Source organism: Octopus bimaculoides, chromosome 19 (assembly GCF_046866305.1).
Source record: "Octopus bimaculoides isolate indiv1 chromosome 19, ASM4686630v1, whole genome shotgun sequence".
In the NCBI taxonomy this organism is placed as follows: Eukaryota; Metazoa; Mollusca; class Cephalopoda; order Octopoda; family Octopodidae; genus Octopus; species Octopus bimaculoides.
In genome coordinates, this window is record NC_142946.1 from 55,536,414 (window position 1) to 55,556,090 (window position 19,677).

At 37.6% G+C, this 19,677-nt stretch overlaps 1 protein-coding gene across 1 annotated transcript in view; it reads left to right on the forward strand.

Moving 5' to 3' along the window:
• The window catches only part of LOC106875425 (gamma-tubulin complex component 3 homolog), a 56,866-nt gene that overhangs the window by 29,952 nt on the left and 7,237 nt on the right, over positions 1–19,677 (forward strand). Inside the window, exons 11-24 of the mRNA XM_014923569.3 lie at positions 1,180–1,248; positions 2,682–2,808; positions 4,348–4,442; positions 5,474–5,548; positions 7,923–8,030; positions 9,087–9,189; positions 9,328–9,455; positions 10,456–10,520; positions 11,246–11,381; positions 12,351–12,419; positions 15,014–15,149; positions 16,498–16,586; positions 17,964–18,095; positions 18,713–18,853. Of these exons, the coding sequence (XP_014779055.1) occupies positions 1,180–1,248; positions 2,682–2,808; positions 4,348–4,442; positions 5,474–5,548; positions 7,923–8,030; positions 9,087–9,189; positions 9,328–9,455; positions 10,456–10,520; positions 11,246–11,381; positions 12,351–12,419; positions 15,014–15,149; positions 16,498–16,586; positions 17,964–18,095; positions 18,713–18,853 (1,473 nt within the window). The remainder of the gene's footprint in view (positions 1–1,179; positions 1,249–2,681; positions 2,809–4,347; positions 4,443–5,473; positions 5,549–7,922; positions 8,031–9,086; positions 9,190–9,327; positions 9,456–10,455; positions 10,521–11,245; positions 11,382–12,350; positions 12,420–15,013; positions 15,150–16,497; positions 16,587–17,963; positions 18,096–18,712; positions 18,854–19,677) is intronic.

Here is a 19,677-nt window from a genome sequence, read left to right on the forward strand (position 1 = left end):
TCAAACCATACAACTGTTCATCATCATCTTCAACAACTTGGAAAACGGGTTCCTCATGAATTGTCCGAAAGCAACCGCAAATCCTGAGTTGGCATCTACTCTTCTCTCCATTCTTACGAACCCATTTCACCCATAACCCAATGCATCTGATGCTGCTACAGCTGTAACTGCAAACAAGGATTGGATGACCTCTCATCCATACCATTCACCCTGTCTATGATGGCAGCTCCCTAACAATGTCACAGACGCAGTATCCAGGAGCTTGCAATCAGGAGAGTTGGGAAGCCATGTGGGGTTTGGGGGGGAGGAGTTGTTGGTCACATGTTCACAAGATTCTTCCAGGTTTTGTTAGAGCTGAACTACTCTCTCCTCGTCTTGTTGGAGTTATATTTGATGTCCTTGTGCGGTATATGTCTGATAGTGGACTTCACTATCTTGAATTGCTCTGCAATGCCCTCAACAGCTTTCTGGATGTATTTGGCTGTGTCACTGCTGTAAATGTTTCTTTTTCTTGACCATCAATAACATGTCCTCATTAAACAGCCCTCTAGCTTTTGCTCAGCACTAGAACAATGAAAGATTTGACCACACTCAAGAAGCTGGCAATCTCCAAGTCATTGTGTTTGGCAGCTAGAGTCGCAAGCACAGTGTGCTTTATTATTTCTCCTATCATTCTGGAATCTACTATGTTAATGCTCTCCATACGTGAGACAGAAAATGAGTAAGTTTAAATTTGATTCATGCCATGTAATCTTACATGACATCTTCTATTTAGGTCTCCTAAAATTTGGTTGCAAATTCCTGGTGTGCCAAACTGCTTTCAAATTATGCCCTACTGTCTTCAAAATATGGTCACATTGTAAAATATAGTCCTTGATAGGCTTTGTCAGAGTAAAAGAGAAGAAATACATTTTGATCATAATTCTCTTGGATCAGGACTGACTTGGAACAAACAACCACCAACAACACCTCCCACCTAATGATGTCCTTCAACTCCTAATTACTAGTAGAAAATTATTTCGTGAAATGGCAGTCAACAATATGGGTACCTAATCTACCCCTAACAACCACTGGGTTTAATTTATTATTCTATTTTCAAATGTTTTACAACTTTAAAATAGTATTTTCTTTTTCTATTTCTTGCTAAAACTATTGAATTGTTTTTGTCATTTGTTGTAGAGTTTCTGTGCTGCTCTCCATCAAGAACTGACTGAATATTACAGACTAATGGCTGTCTTGGAGAGTCAGGTAACTTGTCTTTTATATGTAACTCTTTACCATTCAGATATCTCTGTCAAATGCAATGCTTATTTATTCACATTAATTTGAATTAATCATGCATTATATCATAGTTTTGAGATTTCAACGTTGTGACTATATTTTGAGAATGACATTGTAGGATAGGTGTAAGAGACCAATCTTGACAATTTGAACATAAAACAGGTAGAATATTTGGGCCACATATGGTCGATTTGAATGCTAAAGGGTTAACTCAGTTGTGAATTTATTAGATTGCTGGTGTTCTTGCTGTTAATAATCTGTCATACAGGTTGAAAATTTAGTGGCAGCGTATTTGTCTAAATCAGTGGTTCTCAACTGGGGTCCATTTGACTCTTGGGGGTTCATATAAGATTTTGTTGTTAAAATTTATCTGCAATAAATTGGTTATACTTCTACAATACACAAAACATTTTGATAATTATTTTTATGCAGTTCCTGATGATATTCAGTTATGAAAATATAAACATAGAATGCCTATGAGGGTCTGTCTGAGTAAAATAGAATCAAAGGAGTCCATAGGTAAAAAATGGTTGAGAAGCACTGGTCTAGCACATTTCATGCTTGTTGTTATAGACCTACTTTTCCATGCTTGCATGGACTGGATGAACCTTATCATTTGTGCCATCAGTTTATTCCTTAGACAAACAGCAGCAGAGATAACTGCTTGACTTTTTGTTTTTATATGGATTTGTGGGTGTGGTTAAAAAGCTTGCTTCCCAACCACATGGTTCTGGGTTCAGTCCTACTGCATGGAACCTTAGGCAAGTGTCTTCTATAGCCCTGGCCAACCAAAGCCTTGTGAGTGGATTTGATAAACAGAAACTGGAAGAAACCCATTGTTGTGTGTGTGCATATATTTGTGTATGTAAGTGTGTGTTCATATATGTATCCAGTTTTCATTGGAGCATTGGGTTCAATACCTCTCAAACTGAAGAAACATCTGGACACTTCAGAAATACCCCACAATCTTGGTGTATTGCAAAAATCAGCTTTATTTGGAACTGCATGCATACATCCTAAACTAGTCTGTCTGAGATCCTTGTCACTTGACAGACAACACAAATCCCTGGTACACACAAAATTGTCAGTCTACAACATCACAATATTGGATACTGTGTGACGTTTTCAGTAATGATGATGATAATCCTTTCTCTAAAGGCACAAGGCCTGAATTTTTAGGGCGGGGACTAGTCAATTACATCACTGGTACTTATTGACCCTGAAAGGATGAAAGGCAAAATCGACCCTGCTTGGTGGGGGCGACATTGCCTGCTGGGTGGAGGCGATGTTGCCCACCAAGTAGGGGTGACGTTGCCCGCTGGGCAGGGGTGACATTGCCCAAGGGGTGACATTGCCCAAGGGTTGACATGATATTTTACTGAGAAAGTTTTTTATTCCAGCTGCACCAAGAAGAACAAGGCATTGTGGGAGAATATGGTCATCTTTCTTTATGTCGTATGGTTGTGTGGACAACTGACCCATTAATTCGTCTCAAGGCACTAGCTGCTCTGGTTGATGTTTGTAAAAGTAAGTAACAAATTTTGTATTTTTAATTGATTTATCTTAGTGGTTTATCCTCAAACATTGTGTATTCCCCTCTCCATGCATTGTGTCATTTATTTTTCAAACTACACCATAATACAACACAGTCAAATTATGTTGTACCTCTGCAAAATATACACATTTCTCCCCTACTTCAGGTTTGATTGATTATCACTAGTAAAGAGGTAGTCCAGTTATGAAATGATGAGGTGTCAGCAGCAGTAAGTAAGGACATAAACAAGATAGATCTAAACTATTGTTCCAGCATGTAAAACCATCTTGCCCATGCAACACATGGAAAAATGGTTGTGAATCTGATGAGTGAACAAATTTATTTTCTTGGGTTTTAGTAAATACCAGCAAACACTTCACAGTAAACATTTGAATAAATTGCAGTAAATATTAGTGAATAAGTCACCGAAAACATTAGGATAACCAGTCACTAGAGATTTGTAATGGGTAGCAGGTGACAGCAGGGACTAATTAGTAGCAAGTCATTTGGCTGTGATGTAAGACTAATTAGCAGTAATTAAAATTTTAAAAAATTATTGACTCTGCATAAGTTAATTGATACCGTAATAAACATGACTTTGCTGTCACTTCATATTGAAGACATTTCACTTTACTTAAATAGCTAATATCCTAGGGAATGATATGAATGTCACCACTTCACTACAATTTCTGTTTCAATGTAAGAAAGACTTTTTTTTTCAGTTTCAGACAGGGGCTGATGTCTGAACTAGTTAACCCTATAACTACATTGGAATCAAACTGTGCTGACATTGGACTGTGTGTCATCAATAGGTTGAAGGCAATGCAATGTTATGCAGTTATTTTATTTTTAACGTGAAGTGTCATCATTATTTGATGCTGTTTGGCATTGTCTCCAATGTTGTTTGGTATTGTCTCCAATGTTGTTTGGCATTGTCTCCAATGTTCTTTGACACTTTGTGTTCGGTGTTGTTTGATGCTGTCATTGAAACTGTTTTTTAATGCCTGGCTTTTTTGGAATGAGATTATTGGACATGGTTGTTTGGACACTGATGATTTGGCATTGACTGACTGGATATTCAACCTGTTTTGATGACAATAGGTTTTGACACTGATGACAAACACACATGCATGCGTGTGCAGAAATACACACACACAAATAGCGAGAGAAGGAGACAAGTTATGATTAATTAATTGAACTTGATTGACATAAACACTTTCCCTCTCCTCACACACATAAAAAATATGCTCATGCATTGAAGCCTAATTGGAGCCTGGTACAACCTTCTAGCTTGCCAGTCCTCAGTCAAACCGTGCAACCCACACCTGCATGGGTTAAACGATGATGATGATGCATGTAAACAAAGAGAGAAAGAGGCAAAAATTAAAACGTCTGATGTCAAACAGGTCCTTGTCAAGTCAGTGGTGCCAAAATATCTTTTACTCCCAGCTTTTGATGTTTGATGTCTTTTAAGAGACCAAAAATAGCAGTCATTATTCAGTTTTTTTTCTTTGTTTCATTATTACTCCCAGATAAAAGAGGTGGTGCCTTGGCTTCCACAATATATTCCTGTATGCAACATGGCGATCCCTACATCAAACAAATGCTCCAACATCTCCTCAATATGGTAACTCCTTTTTTATCTTTACTTATCTTATTTTTGTATGTTGTTGAGTCACATATCAACTTTAAGCAGATTCATGATCAAAGGCATGCAGGACTTCATTATCTGTGTTCTAAGATTAGGTTGAGATTTGGGAGAGATTTGCTTGCTATTTCTAGCAAGTTAAGCCACCACTTGGAAAATTTTTGGAAATTGATTCCATTATTTGGTTTGATTTTCAAGTTGGAACTATTTATATTGATAATTTCATTGAGGGGAATCTCGTGCCAAAATGTGTGTGTGTGTGTCCCTGTGTTATTCCTGCCATTGACCTGCACAACCCTGTCATCAAGAAAATTCCAGCAGGCTCATGTTGCCCACTGCTTCTAGCTTTGTCACATCAATAAAAACATTGCTAATTGCTTGCCTTCTGGTGCCCCCCACCGTGATGGGGGCCGAGCTGTGAATGATGGGTCTCTCATTTCCTCACTTACCCTCTCCATCCTTTTCACTTCAGCAGACCCTCAACTACCTCGTTATCATCATCACCATCCTTTAACATCCATTTCCATGCTGGCATGAGTTGGGCGGTTTGACCAGGGCTGGCAAGCTGCAGAGCTGTAGCAGCTTTCAGCCTGATTTGGCTTGGTTTCTATGGCTGGATGCCCTTCTTAATACCAACCTCTTCACAGTGTGTATTTGGTGCTTTTTACATGGTGCTAGCACAAAGGCTTTTACATGGCACTGGCACTGGGCTCTTGCAGGCCAATCCTCTTTGTGGGTGGCCTTAACACTTGTGTTGTAGAGGATGGGTCTTCTTGAGTATGGATATCTTGGTCCTTTGTCATCTCTGCCAAAAGGTTCAGTGACCTGAGGTCATCCTTCATGTACTTATTGTTCCTCTTGTTGATTTCTTCCCCTCTCCCTTGCCTTTGTTTGTTCAGTTAAATGTATCACCAATGTTTACTTCATCACATTACAGTTATGGTCTTGAAGTTGTGCTCGTCATACTGACTATGTAGGACTTAACTATTTATTACTTTTCTTCTTTCTAGGTTGTCCATCCTATTTATGTGACGTTGCTGCGCTGGATTTATGATGGAGATTTAGAAAATGACCCCTTAGGAGAAGTAAGAATTCATTTTAATTTTGTTGCAATTGGTTTATTGGTTCTAGGGTGATTCATAAGCCCTCTTTAGCATTTTAAATGGGGTTTATCATATAACCCCTTAGCATTCAGTTTATTCTGTCAAATGTAATGCTTGTTTATTCACTTTGCTTTGAATTAATCATGCATTATCTCCCAGCTGAGACTTTGTTTCCGTGATAGTGTATATTTAGAATCACATTGTAGGGAACATGTCAGAGGCCGAATCTGGACAGGTTGAGCATAAAGCAGGCAGATTATTTGGGCCAGATATGGCCGGTTTTAATGTTAAAGGGTTAAATGTTAATGCGTGACTTCTAAGTCACTTGTTCCATCTTGTTTCATTCATTAGGCTGTGACCATGCTAGGTCACCACCTTGAATTTCTAGTTAATGAATCAACCCGAGTAATTATCTTTCTTTTAAAGCCTGGTACTTATTCTATCAGTCACTTTTGCCAAACCACTAAGTTATGGGGATGTAAACACACCAACAGTGGTGGGACACACATGCATGCATATATGACAGGTTTCTTTCAGTTTCCATCTATCAAATCCACTTGCAAGGCTTTGTTCAGCCTTGGGTTATATTAGAAGACACTTGCCCAAGATGTCACGCAGTGGGACTGAACCTGGAACCATGTGGTTGGGAAGCAAACCACTTGCCACACAGCCCTTCCCACTGCCTAGAATATATATTTTTTAACACTTGGTTGATTGAGATGATGACAATGTCATCTTTGTGATCTGGTAGAAAGAGGGTGGGTTGTGTTGGTGATGAAACAGAATTGGAAAAATAAAAAAGTAAAATGTCATGTATTATTATCATCTAGTTGTGTCCTTCTACATTCTGAGTTCAGGTCTTACTAGGGGAAATTTTTTTTTATCCCCTGAAGGTCTGTAATATACTAGGGTTGATCTGATGAACTATACCTGGCACTGAAATTTCTGACCTAGTGCCTGTGCTATGGATACATTTTTTATATCTGCTTTCCATGATGGTATGGTATGGACAATTAGACTGGATCCAACAGGTTGGCAGGTGGAATTCTGTTTAAGCAACCTATATAACCCCTCATAACTTTTATTTTTCAGAATTTTCAGAAAATGTTTTCAAATTTTTGTTCTGCACATGGGGATTTATACCATTATGAAAAAACAAGTTTTTTAACCCCTTCCCCCTCCAGCAATGGACCGACCTTGGGTGCATCACCATTTCACATAAAAGCACCTACTACACTCTCTGAGTGGTTGGCGTTAGGAAGGGCATCCAGCTGTAGAAACTCTGCCAAATTTAGATTGGAGCCTGGTGTTGCCATCCGGTTTCACCAGTCCTCGGTCAAGTCGTCCAACCCATGCTAGCATGGAAAGCGGACGTTAAACGATGATGATGATGTTTATGGGGAGAAAAATATTGGAAAACATCAATACATGTCAGTGACAAAGAAACAAGGAAGGTATCAAGTGGTCGGGAGATGTGCTAAAAATAACAGCTAAATTGCCCTTAAATCATACACACAAAAGTCTTTTTGTTTTTTGGGGGTTTTTTTTTGCATAATTGTATCAATACTTGTGTGTAGGACACAAATTTGTAAACTTTTTATGAAAATTCTAAAAAGTAAAAAATTTGTGGGGTTATATTGGGGTGCTTAAACCAGAATTCTACTGGTTGGAGACCATGTCTTGCTCCAGTATCTTAGTTTTTGACATAGTTTCTGCAGATGTCTGTCCTTCCTATCACCAGCCATTTTACAGAGTGCATTGGGTGCTATTTTTGTGCATCCAGCAGAGGTGAACTTGGTGAACTTTCCTTGTAACTCTCAAGAATGAAGAACCCCCTTTGCCTGAGAAAGAAAATACTAGAAGGTGTATGCAATGTGTTGAGAGGTTAATGTATGATGGGAGGAGTGGGGACAGGTTTGTTGTAGAGGTGATTCATGGTCACATGGTTATTTGCATTTTACATGGGTGAGTGAGGGTGGCTGAAGTGGTGCCACTAAGAGAGGTAAAAGTGGAGGTGACGAAATGCCAGAAAATACTCTCAAGGTGACTTGCCCAAGAAGGTTGATAGAAGGGGACATGGGGCCAGGAGAATCAGCAGAGATTTTTTAAAGTTTGCAAGAGTGTGACGAGAGAGTGAGAGATGGATATAAGTATAGAGTGGAGGTGGTTATGTATATCGAAGGTGAGTGGTGAATTGAAATGATGTGAATGACGGATATATCTCAATTGGCAGTAGCTCTAAAGGGAGAGAGGACTTGTAGTACCATGCCTTTACTTGTTTATATATTTGTTAAATAAGCAAATAAACTTTGGTTATGTAGACCCTTATTTATGTTTGTGATTTGATATTTTACAGTTTTTTGTGGCCTGCAACCCTAAAATTGGTGTTGACGTGTGGCGGAGTAAATACATGCTACGTACTGCTATGATTCCATCTTTTATCAGTACTGAACAGGCAGAAAAGGTCAGTGGCTTATTCATTTTCTTTTTCTACCTCTGTTTGCTCCCCCTCCCTGCTCTCTCTCTTCTACAGCTCTTTATGTTTATCTTCTGTGTCTATATTATAGCTATGTATATTTGGATATGTGACCTAGTGGTTAGCGTGTTTCATTCATTCATAAGATCTTGGTTTTGATTCCTGGACATAGCAGTGTGTTGTGTTCTTGAGCAAAGTCCTTCATTCCATTTTGCGCCAATCCACTCATCTGTAAATGAGTTCATACAGTGACTGGGAAGTTATCCCTTTGACAGACTGGCATCTCATTTAGGGGTCAAGTATTGCAATCTCAGTCACTTATACACCATGGAATGTCTTTCAATTGCTGATTTCCCATTTATGGTCACAGATCCTTTATAAGATTGGAATCCAAGCTAGATGGAAAACTTACACCCCAATGTTAAGAGCAGTCTTAAACATATGTTGGAGAACTCATCCCACCAAAAAACAGCTGAATGGAGATTGCTTGCCTGATTCCACCATTATATGGGAAAGGCACTTGTGCTTTGCAGGACATTGCTGGCGAGCTAAACAATAGCTGGCAAGTGACCGTCTATGGACGCCAGAGCATGGCTGTACTCAAGCAGGTCATCTGAACACAACATATGCAGATCAACTCACCAGAGATACTGGATGCCTCCCAAAGATCTCTCAACTAATGCAGAACTGAGATGAATGGCGTATGTGGGTTAAAATTGTCTGAGCAAGCTCCACCAGTCAATTTAAACCATAGAAACTGAGTTAAGATCTAGCTTTATGAGTCTTAGGGTTCATGAAAGACCTAACCTGTGGATGCATCAAATGTATGTAGTACCAGTACACACACATACTCTCTCTCTCTCTCACTTCATCATTCTATGTTTTCTATGTTCTTCTGTAAAAATCGTAATAATTTTATCTAGATTAGAAGAATGCCGTTAAGTTTTTACAGTCCACTCTATGTCTGTCATTTAGAATTTCTTTCCTATTCATTGAAATATTTCTCCATTACCCGACTCAGTAACCTGTCATTATTTTGTTTAGATCTTAAATGCTGGCAAATCCATCAAATTTCTCCACTGCGTCTGTAATGAACAAACCCCAGCTAAAGGTCAACAAGCTGTACAAGAGATCAATGTTAAACAAGGTATGAAAGATTCTTATTGAATTTTCTTATTCAGTGGTATCCGTTTTTTTTTCCTAAACCTATTTCTTCTACCATTTCTACTAATTTCATAACATCTATAATGTGAATAGTATTGATATTTCTACTTTGAATGTTTAGCTGAATCCATGTTTACCCAGAACACAAACTCCAGCTTTCAGCAGATGATTGATTCGGTTTATGTAGAAACCAGTCGAAGACTTCTTGATTGCATGCACAAAAATTACAAGTTTATGGATCACCTAAAGGTAAGCAAAATATTTATGGGTCCTCATGAAAACATTTTCAGCCGTATAATTTATTTTCCTCCAAGGATTTCTTATTAGTCTAATGCAACATTAGATCTATCTTGAATGATGAGATCTAAATGATTTAAGATTGAAATGGTGTGTTGCCTTCCTGGCACTTGTGCCAATGGCACGTGAAAAGACATTCGAGCGAGATTGTTGCCAGTTCCACTGGATTGGCTCCTGTGTAGGTGGCACGTAAAATACACCATTTCGAGCGTGGCCGTTGCCAGTACCGCCTGACTGGCCTTCGTGCCGGTGGCACATAAAAGCACCCATTACACTCTGAGTGGTTGGCGTTAGGAAGGGCATCCAGCTGTAGAAACTCTGCCAGATCAGATTGGAGCCTGGTGTAGCCACCTGGTTCACCAGTCCTCAGTCAGATCGTCCAACCCATGCTAGCATGGAAAGCGGATGTTAAACGATGATGATGATGATACTATTGATTGATACAGTCATTGATTGTTGAGAGTTGAATATATTGTACATTGATATCACACATTAATATTTTTTCCTTCAATGTAGCACTTTGGTTGAAAGTGAAGAACATTTGACATTTGAATGTCTGTATGTGAGTTCAATTATGATAGATGTGCAGCACCAGTTTTTATAAGGTTGTTAACTGGCAGAATTGTTACCATGCTGGGCAAAATGCTTAGCAGCATTTTGTCTGTCTTCACACTCAGAGTTCAAATTCTTCCAAGGTCGACTTTGCTTTAAATCCATTTGGGGTTGATAAAATAAGTACCAGTTTAACACTGGGGTTGAAGTAATTGACTTACCTTCTCCCCCTAAATTACTGGCCTTGTAACAAAATTTGAAACCAATTTATATTTTTCCTTTCTTTATATTTCGATAAATGTAGAATTTTATAACACTCTACATATATGTAGAATTTTATGTCAGTATGAAAAAATTAGACTCTGCTAGTGGAGATAAAGTTAGTTTTGTATCTTTTTAGGCACTTCGGCGATATCTACTTTTTGGTCAAGGAGACTTTATCACACACCTAATGTGTTTGCTGGAGTAAGTTCATCATGTATTTGCATATCACCTCTCACCTCCTCTCTTCCCCGCCATCTCTTTCTCTTCTTTCTTTTCCTCTCTTGCTGGGTAACCACGTACCTCCTCTACAGTAAGACACCCGTTTCTCTCTCTCTCTGTCACACTCTAACCTTTCATCATCTGACACAAGATCCCCTCTTCCAGTGCCCCCGCTCCTCTCAAAATACCTTGCTTATATATATATCGAGTGCAGATTGCATTGAATAACCAGCTGGAGGAGGAGGCATCCTCCTGGGGTTAAAATGGTAGTAACATTGGTTTGTATGGGACGGCTGTGTTGAAGTGGCGATAAACACTACTTCTCTCTCTTTCTCTCTCAATTTTGTTTTGACAAAATAAATTTAATCTTTTTTTTCTGAGATTTATATAAAAATAATATCCAGGATTTTTTGACAATCATATAAACAACAATGTTCATTTGTTATTTCTGTCATTGATAAAGTATCAGTTGAGTACAAGAGTTGATTTTTTTTTTCTCTTTCTCCCTCTGATTTGATTGTTACAATCATGAGAAGCTCCATATGAGACTGTTCATAACATCCATTTATCTAGAAATGAAGTGTAGTTAAGTGATGGATAGGGAGGAACCTTGCTTTATTTAATGGGGCCTTTCATTTCATGCTCATATTCTTTTATATATAAAAAAAAGCAGACCTAATGTGAAATATTTATCTGGATTTCTTTAGGACAGAATTAGCAAAACCTGCTAACACCCTTTACCCTCACAACTTGACTGGGATTCTGGAAGCTGCAATCCGAGCAACAAATGCTCAGTTTGATGACAGTGATATTTTAGATCGTTTGGATGTGAAAATGATGGAGGTTTGTGTATATTTTATTGTTTGTTGTTCTTAAGTACATATATTATGGATTGATATTTGGATTGTTGGAGTTCTCTCTTATTTTCTTTTCATTGTCTTTAACCCTTTTCTTACCATAATTTTGTTGAAATATTTTTTGAAATAAGAATTTAGTGAAATGACTGTGTTCATAATTAAGATGGTGTTTGGAACATAAAGTGACATGAAATTTCGATGGAAGATTTTAATTTTGATCATATTAAAAGGGGAAGTTTGAGTTATAGTGGTTCAGCAAAAGAGACTGATAGGATAAGTATCAGACTTTAAAAAAATAAGTACTGGGGTTGATTTGTTCAACTAAACCTTCCATGGTGGTGCCCAGTATGGCCACAGTTTCAGTGACTGAATCAAGTAAAAGTTAAATGATATATATACACACATTATATATATGTGTGTGTGTGTGGAAGGCAGCTACCCATTCCAGTGTTGCATAAAAGCACCCAGTACACTCTGTAAAGTATTTGGTGTTAGGAAGGGCATCTAGCCATGCCAAAACAGACATGGAGCCTGGTCAGCTCCTGTCAAACCGTCCAGCCCATGCCAGCATGGAGAAGGGACATTAAATGATCATGATGTGTGTGTGTGTGTGAGTATGTCCCCTTGTCTTAACATTACATGATTGTTGTAAATGTCATCCATTATTTCCGATATTTTGTGGAAACATGTCTGATCACGAGGAATTGTTACCTTGCTTGAAGAGAAGTAAAGGTTGACAACAGGGTAAACAACTGGTTGCAGACAATCTGCCTTGGTCAACTCCATTGAGCACATATGAACTTGGAAAAGATATTAAAAACAATAATGATGATGCTTGTAAGAGTTGTTTCGTTGAGCCGTGTTGTTTCTCTATATTGTTATGCCATCTCTCTCTCTCTCTCTCTCTCTACTTGTTGTTGTTTATCCTCATAATAATTTATCTTCTTTATTGCAGGTTTCCTCCCAAGACACAGGTTGGGATGTCTTCAGTTTATACTATCATGTTGATGGACCAATTAAAACTGTAAGTTATTTCTTCTGACTCTGTTCTTAATGATTGAGTTATCTTTAATCTTTTGAGCTTATTATATTTAGAAAACATTTTCTGGTTATATCATCATCATCATCATCGTTTAACGTCCGCTTTCCATGCTAGCATGGGTTGGACATATGTATATACATATATCTGTACATACACTGCACTGTTCATTATTTGTATATACCATTATTTCTTATACTATGCTCTCCATAGATGCTATATTTATATACACTTGGTTGTCTACATACACTTGATTGTCTGTAGATACTATATTCCTAAACACTCTGCTGGATTGTCAGAAGTCATATTTCTATCACATGGCTATATAATTAAGAAGTTTGCTTTGAGCCACAAGGTTTTTGAATTCAATCCCAATTTATGGCACCTTGGCCAGTGTCTTTTTGTAGAGCTTCAGGTTGACCAAAGTCTTCTTAATGAAATTTGGTAGATGGAAACTGTATGGAAGCCCATCATGTGTATGTATGTATGTATATATACCTGTGTGTGTGTGTGTACGTGTACACACATATATGACAACATTTTATAAACAAACTTTGGAAGTGTAGCTTATCTGTAAAATACCAAACACATTTGATGCTTCCAAAGTTTGTTTATAAAATGTTGTCACATTCGAAAAACTATTAGTGTTAAAATTGATGGTAATTGTTGTCAGGAGCTGTTTAACTTAATGGTAGAGCACTCAGCTGGTATCTGAAGGATACAGGTTTGATTCCTGTAGCCAACTGCTGGCAACGTTTTTCCATCTTATCAGGGCAAATTGCTAGTATTTCTCTGCTGTTCTTACAACTTTACTGCATTCAAAATCTTCTTTCTTGTGTGTAAAATATATATAATCTTCATTCAACAACCCTTTTGCCATGCTGGCATGGGTTAGATGGTTTGACAAGAACAGACAAGCCAGAGGGTTCCATCAGGTTCTGTGTCTGCTTTAGCATGGTTTCTACAACTGGATGCCCTTCCCAATGCCAACCACTTAACAGTGTGTACTGGATGCTTTTTATGTAGCACCAGCACTGATGAGGTTGCCAAGTATATGCAAGGTAAGACCCTTAATTGAATATGGTATAGACTGGAGGAATAAGAAGATAGGAGAAGAACAGGTGTTTTGCTGAAGTAGTGAATGTGTGGCTTGCCCACCTGGAAAGTGAGAGAGAGAAAGAAAAAGACAGATGTGATGTCTGGGTGGTGTGTTGAGCAAAACACTTCATTTCACATTGACTCTGCAATCATTTTGGCATCTGATGCATGGTATTAGGTTCACCTGTACGGGTTATGTCAATTTGATGGTGGGCATGAACTGCACAGCATGAACGTTTAATCACTATAAACAAATCACCTGTGCCGGTTGTTCAGCAAGAAATTGCAGGCCCAAGAGATTACCACACACACGCTCACAGATGTATGCACACACACACACACACACACACACTCATCATCACAATTTAATGTCCCATTTTCCATGCTGGCATGGATTGGACAGTTTGACAGGAACTGATGAGCCATAGGAGTGCACCAAGCTCCGGTGTTTGCTTTGGTATATTTGTGTATGTGTGTGTGTTTGTCTTCATACCACTTTGGTATTAGTGAAGCTTATGTCCTCCATAATCAAGTATCACTATTGCCCAAGTAGTTTAATGTGTAAAGAAAGACCAGTAAAACAGAGGACTTGAATGCAAGGAGGACTGGCATCAAGAAGGGCATCCAGCTCTAGAATACAGCCTCGAGAAGAAGTTTTGTCACATCCATACTTGGAAGTAAGAATAACATTGTCTAACCTGGATTATCTATAAATGCCATATTCATTTGACATGCCAAACCACTGCAACAGCACTTTAAGAAAACATTTCTCCCACTTAGCTCTGAGAAACAAAAGTAGATATATACATTGAAAAAGCTGTAAAACCGCAATGGCTTCAGCAACCTGAAAGACTCTGCAGTGGTTGCACACCACCAATAATAAGTGTTGAAGAACCATTGTCTCACTTCAAAGACTGAATCTACCTTGATTGCCTTTGATGTACCTATGTATGGGAGGCGATATGGTATAACTTGCAGAGTGTATATGTGGCGTCCATTTAGTCATTTGGCCAGTAACTCGATGGTAACTGGAAACAGCAACAACACAATAGCAGTGTTATTAGTTCAGTCTACATTGCACTGCAGCTCTTCTACTTTCAGTGTCGTACATCACACTGTAGCTTTTCTACCTTTACTGCCATACAACATGACTATATTGTCATTGACATACCATCCAAACACGGGTCTTCTGGATTTAATTATAGCATATGCTATGCAATAATGTGTTTATTCATTTAAAAGCCTTCCTTTTAGTTGAATTTAAAACGTATAATAAACATATTTTTCATTACAAATTATAAAAAAGATTGTGAGTTAGGGTTGCCTGCTGTCTCTTGATGGCATCTTGGGTATCGAAACATTTAATTTAGAACTTCTGTTTTTCATGTTTCTTTTATTATCTCATTCTCGTTAGTTGCTTTATGTTTAATGTCTTTATTAATTCCTGTTCTCTTATTTCATTGTTATCTCATTACCATTAGGTGTTCTATGATGAGTGTGTTATCATGTACTTGAAAGCATTCAACTTCCTTTGGCGTGCTAAACGAATGGAACATATTCTTGCAACAGTTTGGAAAGGACTGCTTTTCAATGCGAAAAGCTATCGCCATTTACCAGGTGAGGTAAATTTTTGTGTCTTCCTCACTGATGTCTAGCTTCTGATATGTTTCTTGTTTGGAAGAAGAGAGCCTGTCACAGCCACATGCCTGTTGCAGGACCTCTAAGGCCAGAGAGATTAATTTTATTCTTGAGCGATTACAAATTGACTGGAAAAACATGGACAGGGAGTGATGTACTAAGGAAGAAGGACTGGGGATAGTGGTGTGTGTGTGTGTGTGTGTGTTCTAGAAGAGTAGACACAATATGAGTGACAGACATGTAAGTCAAATGGGTTTGGGTGGAAGTGGCACAAGAGCAGCTAGCTCCATGAAAAGAGAGAGAGAGAGAGAGAGAGAGAGACAGACAGACAGAGACAATACTGTAGTAGTGGTTATAGCAGAAAAGTTGCTGGGGAGATAGTATTTCTATGGGCCACTTGGTTGAAGTGTATCGGAGACTGCATGCCATGACAATTTACTGTTACAGTTAAGAGAATTTACATTAAAATATGGTAGATGGAGATTATTTATGAGGGAGGAAATATATGCAGGGTGAAGGATTATAAGGTTGAAGATATGCAAATTGGATTGTTATATATTATTATATAAACTCACATGGAGGGGATCTATTTATGTTGTTGATTGGAATGGTCAACTTTGATGGGGGTGACAGTACACAGTGTGTCAGGTGAGTAGGTGATTGGTGACAGAGAACTTATTGTAGGTTATTGTGATGTGGTATGAGTGAAGGTAGAGAACATGTAGTGTGACGTTATATGGTAGCAAAGGTGGAGGGCCTACAATGTTGTGATGTATGGCAATGAAGGTAGAGGACCACTGTGTTGATGTATGGAAGAGTATGTGGAGGGCCTACAACTGTGATTCTCAACCAGGGTCCATATGACCCTTGGGGGTCCATATAAGATTTTGTTAAAATTTATTTGCAATAAATTGATTATACTTCTATAATACACAAAATATTTTAATTGTTTTTAATACAATTTTTAATATTTAATTATAAAAATATAAGGTTTTGAGGGTCCATTCAAGTAAAATAGGGATCAAAGGGGCCCATAAGTAGAAAATGGTTGAGATTCACTGTCCCGCAGTGTAGTAATGTATAACAATGAAGGCAGAGAGTCTATAGTATGATATTGTAAATGTAGAGGTGCTACAGTGTGTTATACAGTAGTGAAGATAGAGTACCTACAGAGTGATGTATGACAGTGAAGGTAAAAGACCTACAGTGTGATGTATGGCAGTGGAGGTGCTACAAATGTATGGTAGTGAAGGTAGAAAACTTGTAGAGTCATGTTGATAATATTGTAGTATGTCTACAAAGTATGTTTTCCATTTTGAATTTCCAGAATTGAAGAATCCTTTGCACCGATGTCATGTCCAGTGTTCTAAAATGGTGCAGTTCATAAGCCAGCTGCAGTATTACATAAACTTTGAGGTAAGGAGTATTTCTGGTTACCCTTGTATCTATGATGTATAATGTTATGACAGGGTTAGATAAATACATTCAACAAAACTGTTTACGAAACCTTGTTACATGATGTTGTACTTTATCATGAACCTTATGTTGATGGAACTTACTGATGTTTCTCCACCTATCTTTTAGCCATTCTTATGTGATACAAAAAGTAAAAACTGTTTAATTACTTGAAATACGATATAATACTGGACCAAGGGGCTGCCATGTTTGGTTGTTTCTTTGTGTTCCCAGTGAGGTCAGTTTTGCCTCTCCACCCTTGGACCGTGGGAAGAAAATAAATATCAGTGAATTACTGAAGTTGATATAATAGACTGCACCCTTTGCCAAAATGTGGGTTGAAAATCAGTGTAAAGTTCCTGCTAAAAAAAAATTCTGAATCTTCTAGCGAAAGGAGAGTTTGTGTGTATGTATATGCATGCAGGTGTCTGTGTGTGTATGTATATATGTATGTTATTTTTTTCTTTGCCTGAAGAATTTCTAATAGAAAATTCTTTACATGTTTTTCTTACTTATAAAACTTTGTAATTTCTATTAGCAAATGAAACATGTGTAATGGTGAATAAATAATACCAAAAGAATTCCCAATTTCGCTATACATATATATATATATATATATAGTATCAGTTATCAATAGATGAAACCATAACACCTTCATGTCATGTTTTTGTCTGTGCAAAATAGTATCAGCTGGTTGCAAGTCCTTGCTGGACAGTTATTATTTTGGAGAGCACTGGTTACCCCTGACTATATTGGATGGCCACTGTTGACTCTCCTGGGTTCCTCTACCCCTTGATGGTTCTTGTTTTTCATCATGCAGGGTGTCCAAAAATCATCTTCCTCCCCAAGCAAGCTTGGTGGGGTTGCCAATTTAGTCAACGACAATCTGACCATGCAACAGGTTGTACTGGGTTATGCTAGAGGAATCTAACACACACACTCTTCTTGAGAAACGTTTAACTCTAGTCTGCTCTGATCCACCAGACCTTTGATCAAAGGTGTTTTAATTGTAGCCACCTTGTCCTTTTTTTTTTTTTTTAATCTCAGATATAGCATATTTAGTGCTACATATCCAGTATGCCTTGCTAGGATTTGGTTTGAGGAAAATTTTGGCTGCTGTTTTTAGCACTTTGGTTATCCAAAAGGTTCTTGGCTGCTATTTCTAGTTGGGTGAATGGTCACTTAGGGCTTTTTTTTGTTTGGCATGCAACTGTTATTTCCAGCAGGCTGGGTGACTATTTAGACCTCTTCCACCACTTAAGCTTATTTATCTCTTGAATTTGTGGCTGGGAAGAAATATGTTGAGTAGAATAAAGAGTTGTCAGTTCTTATTTCTAGGTTCTGGAATGTTCTTGGGATAAATTGGTGAATGAAGTGAAGAAATCTAAAGATTTAAATGACATCATAAAGGCACATGATTTGTTCTTGGAAGAAATTACAACTGGCTGTTTATTGGACAAAGACTCTTATGTAAGTGCTTGTTGTTGTTCTTACAATCCATGTTTAAGATGTACCTCATCCCAAACTTGGTCAGTCAGTTATATGACAGATACTAGTTTCAGCTGTGACCATGGTAAGGCTTGGAACTAGTATCAGACTCAGCTGACTGGTACCCTTTCTTTATCTGCTTTCGAGATTATTAGTGACACGAGTTGAACTTGTGTGTGTGTATATATATATATATATATATATATATATATATATATATATATATATATATATCTATCTATGTTCTTAGATGACAACTTTCTGAAGGCTGTGGATGAAATCTGTGACCGGGGCAAAGTCTCTGCCAGATGGAATGTCCAATGTAATTCTTATTTATTTGCATTAATTTGAATTAGTCATGCACTATATCATAGCTTTGAGATTTCAATGATGTGATTGTTTATTTTTAAAATAATATTGCAAGTTAAGTGTGAGAGGTCAGATCTGGAGATTGTTTTGGCCGGATGTGGTCAGTTAAAATGCTAAAGGGTTAAATACTAAAAAGTGTAACCTTAATATTCCCTATTCTAGAGTTCATATTTCCAACATTATTACAAATTGGATTCCATCTTGTTTTGTTCTTTTTTTTTTGTCTACAGAAAATCTCAGAACAACTTCGTAGTATTTTTGATTTAATTATTAAATTCCAAGTTGAATTGGAAAAGATGTATAAATTAATTAATGAGGAGAAACTAAGACGGGCAGAGATTGAATCTGCAAGAAAAAGGAAAACAAATAAGGTAAATATATTTCTGATAATTTTCGATTTTACTGTAACTATTTTATATACATATACAAAGTGTGTATGTGTGTGTTCATTAGCAGTGTATCTTGAGGCCGCTTCAGTCAGAAATAGTAGCCTATAATATATTGGGTTAAAATTCTTTAGCCAGATAACTGCCTGCTGGACTCATACCAGGCATTTTATGGGTTATAGGACATCCCACGAGTATCGTTTCTGGTTTTTTTTTTCTGATCCAAGGGGCTTTCACTCTGTATTATAAGCTATTTTTTTTATAACTGAATTCACTTTGAGATACATTATTAGTAAAGATTTATATATTTCTTGATGTTTGTACAATTGCATTCTAAATATACAGGGTGTTCCTGAAACATGTAAAACCATTGATTACTCAAATTTCATTTCCTTTTGGATTTAATCCATTAGCGATAATAAAGGGAACCAGACTAAGTTTTGAATAAAGGAAATTTATCTGAAAGTGCTACTGGAAGATTGAAAACACAGTTAAAGTGTGAAGACAGTTGAAGAGGCAGGTTCAAACAGATTCACCTATGCAACTTACTATCACTTGAATGAAGGATAAGTTTAAATCAAACGGAACTGTTCAGAATGTCCATGCAAAAACATTCTGGCAGTCCTTGGACATTGGCAGTATTTTTCTAGTATACTTTCTTGCTTTGTGGGTCTTGTCAGAGTTCAAGAAAATTCCTGCTGCAAGCAAATTGTGAAACAGGAATTTCAAAATGAAGTGTCTCTTGCATTTTGAAGTGCTGTTATTGGAAACGTTACATTTCAAGAATAGTCCATTCTCTCAATGAAGAT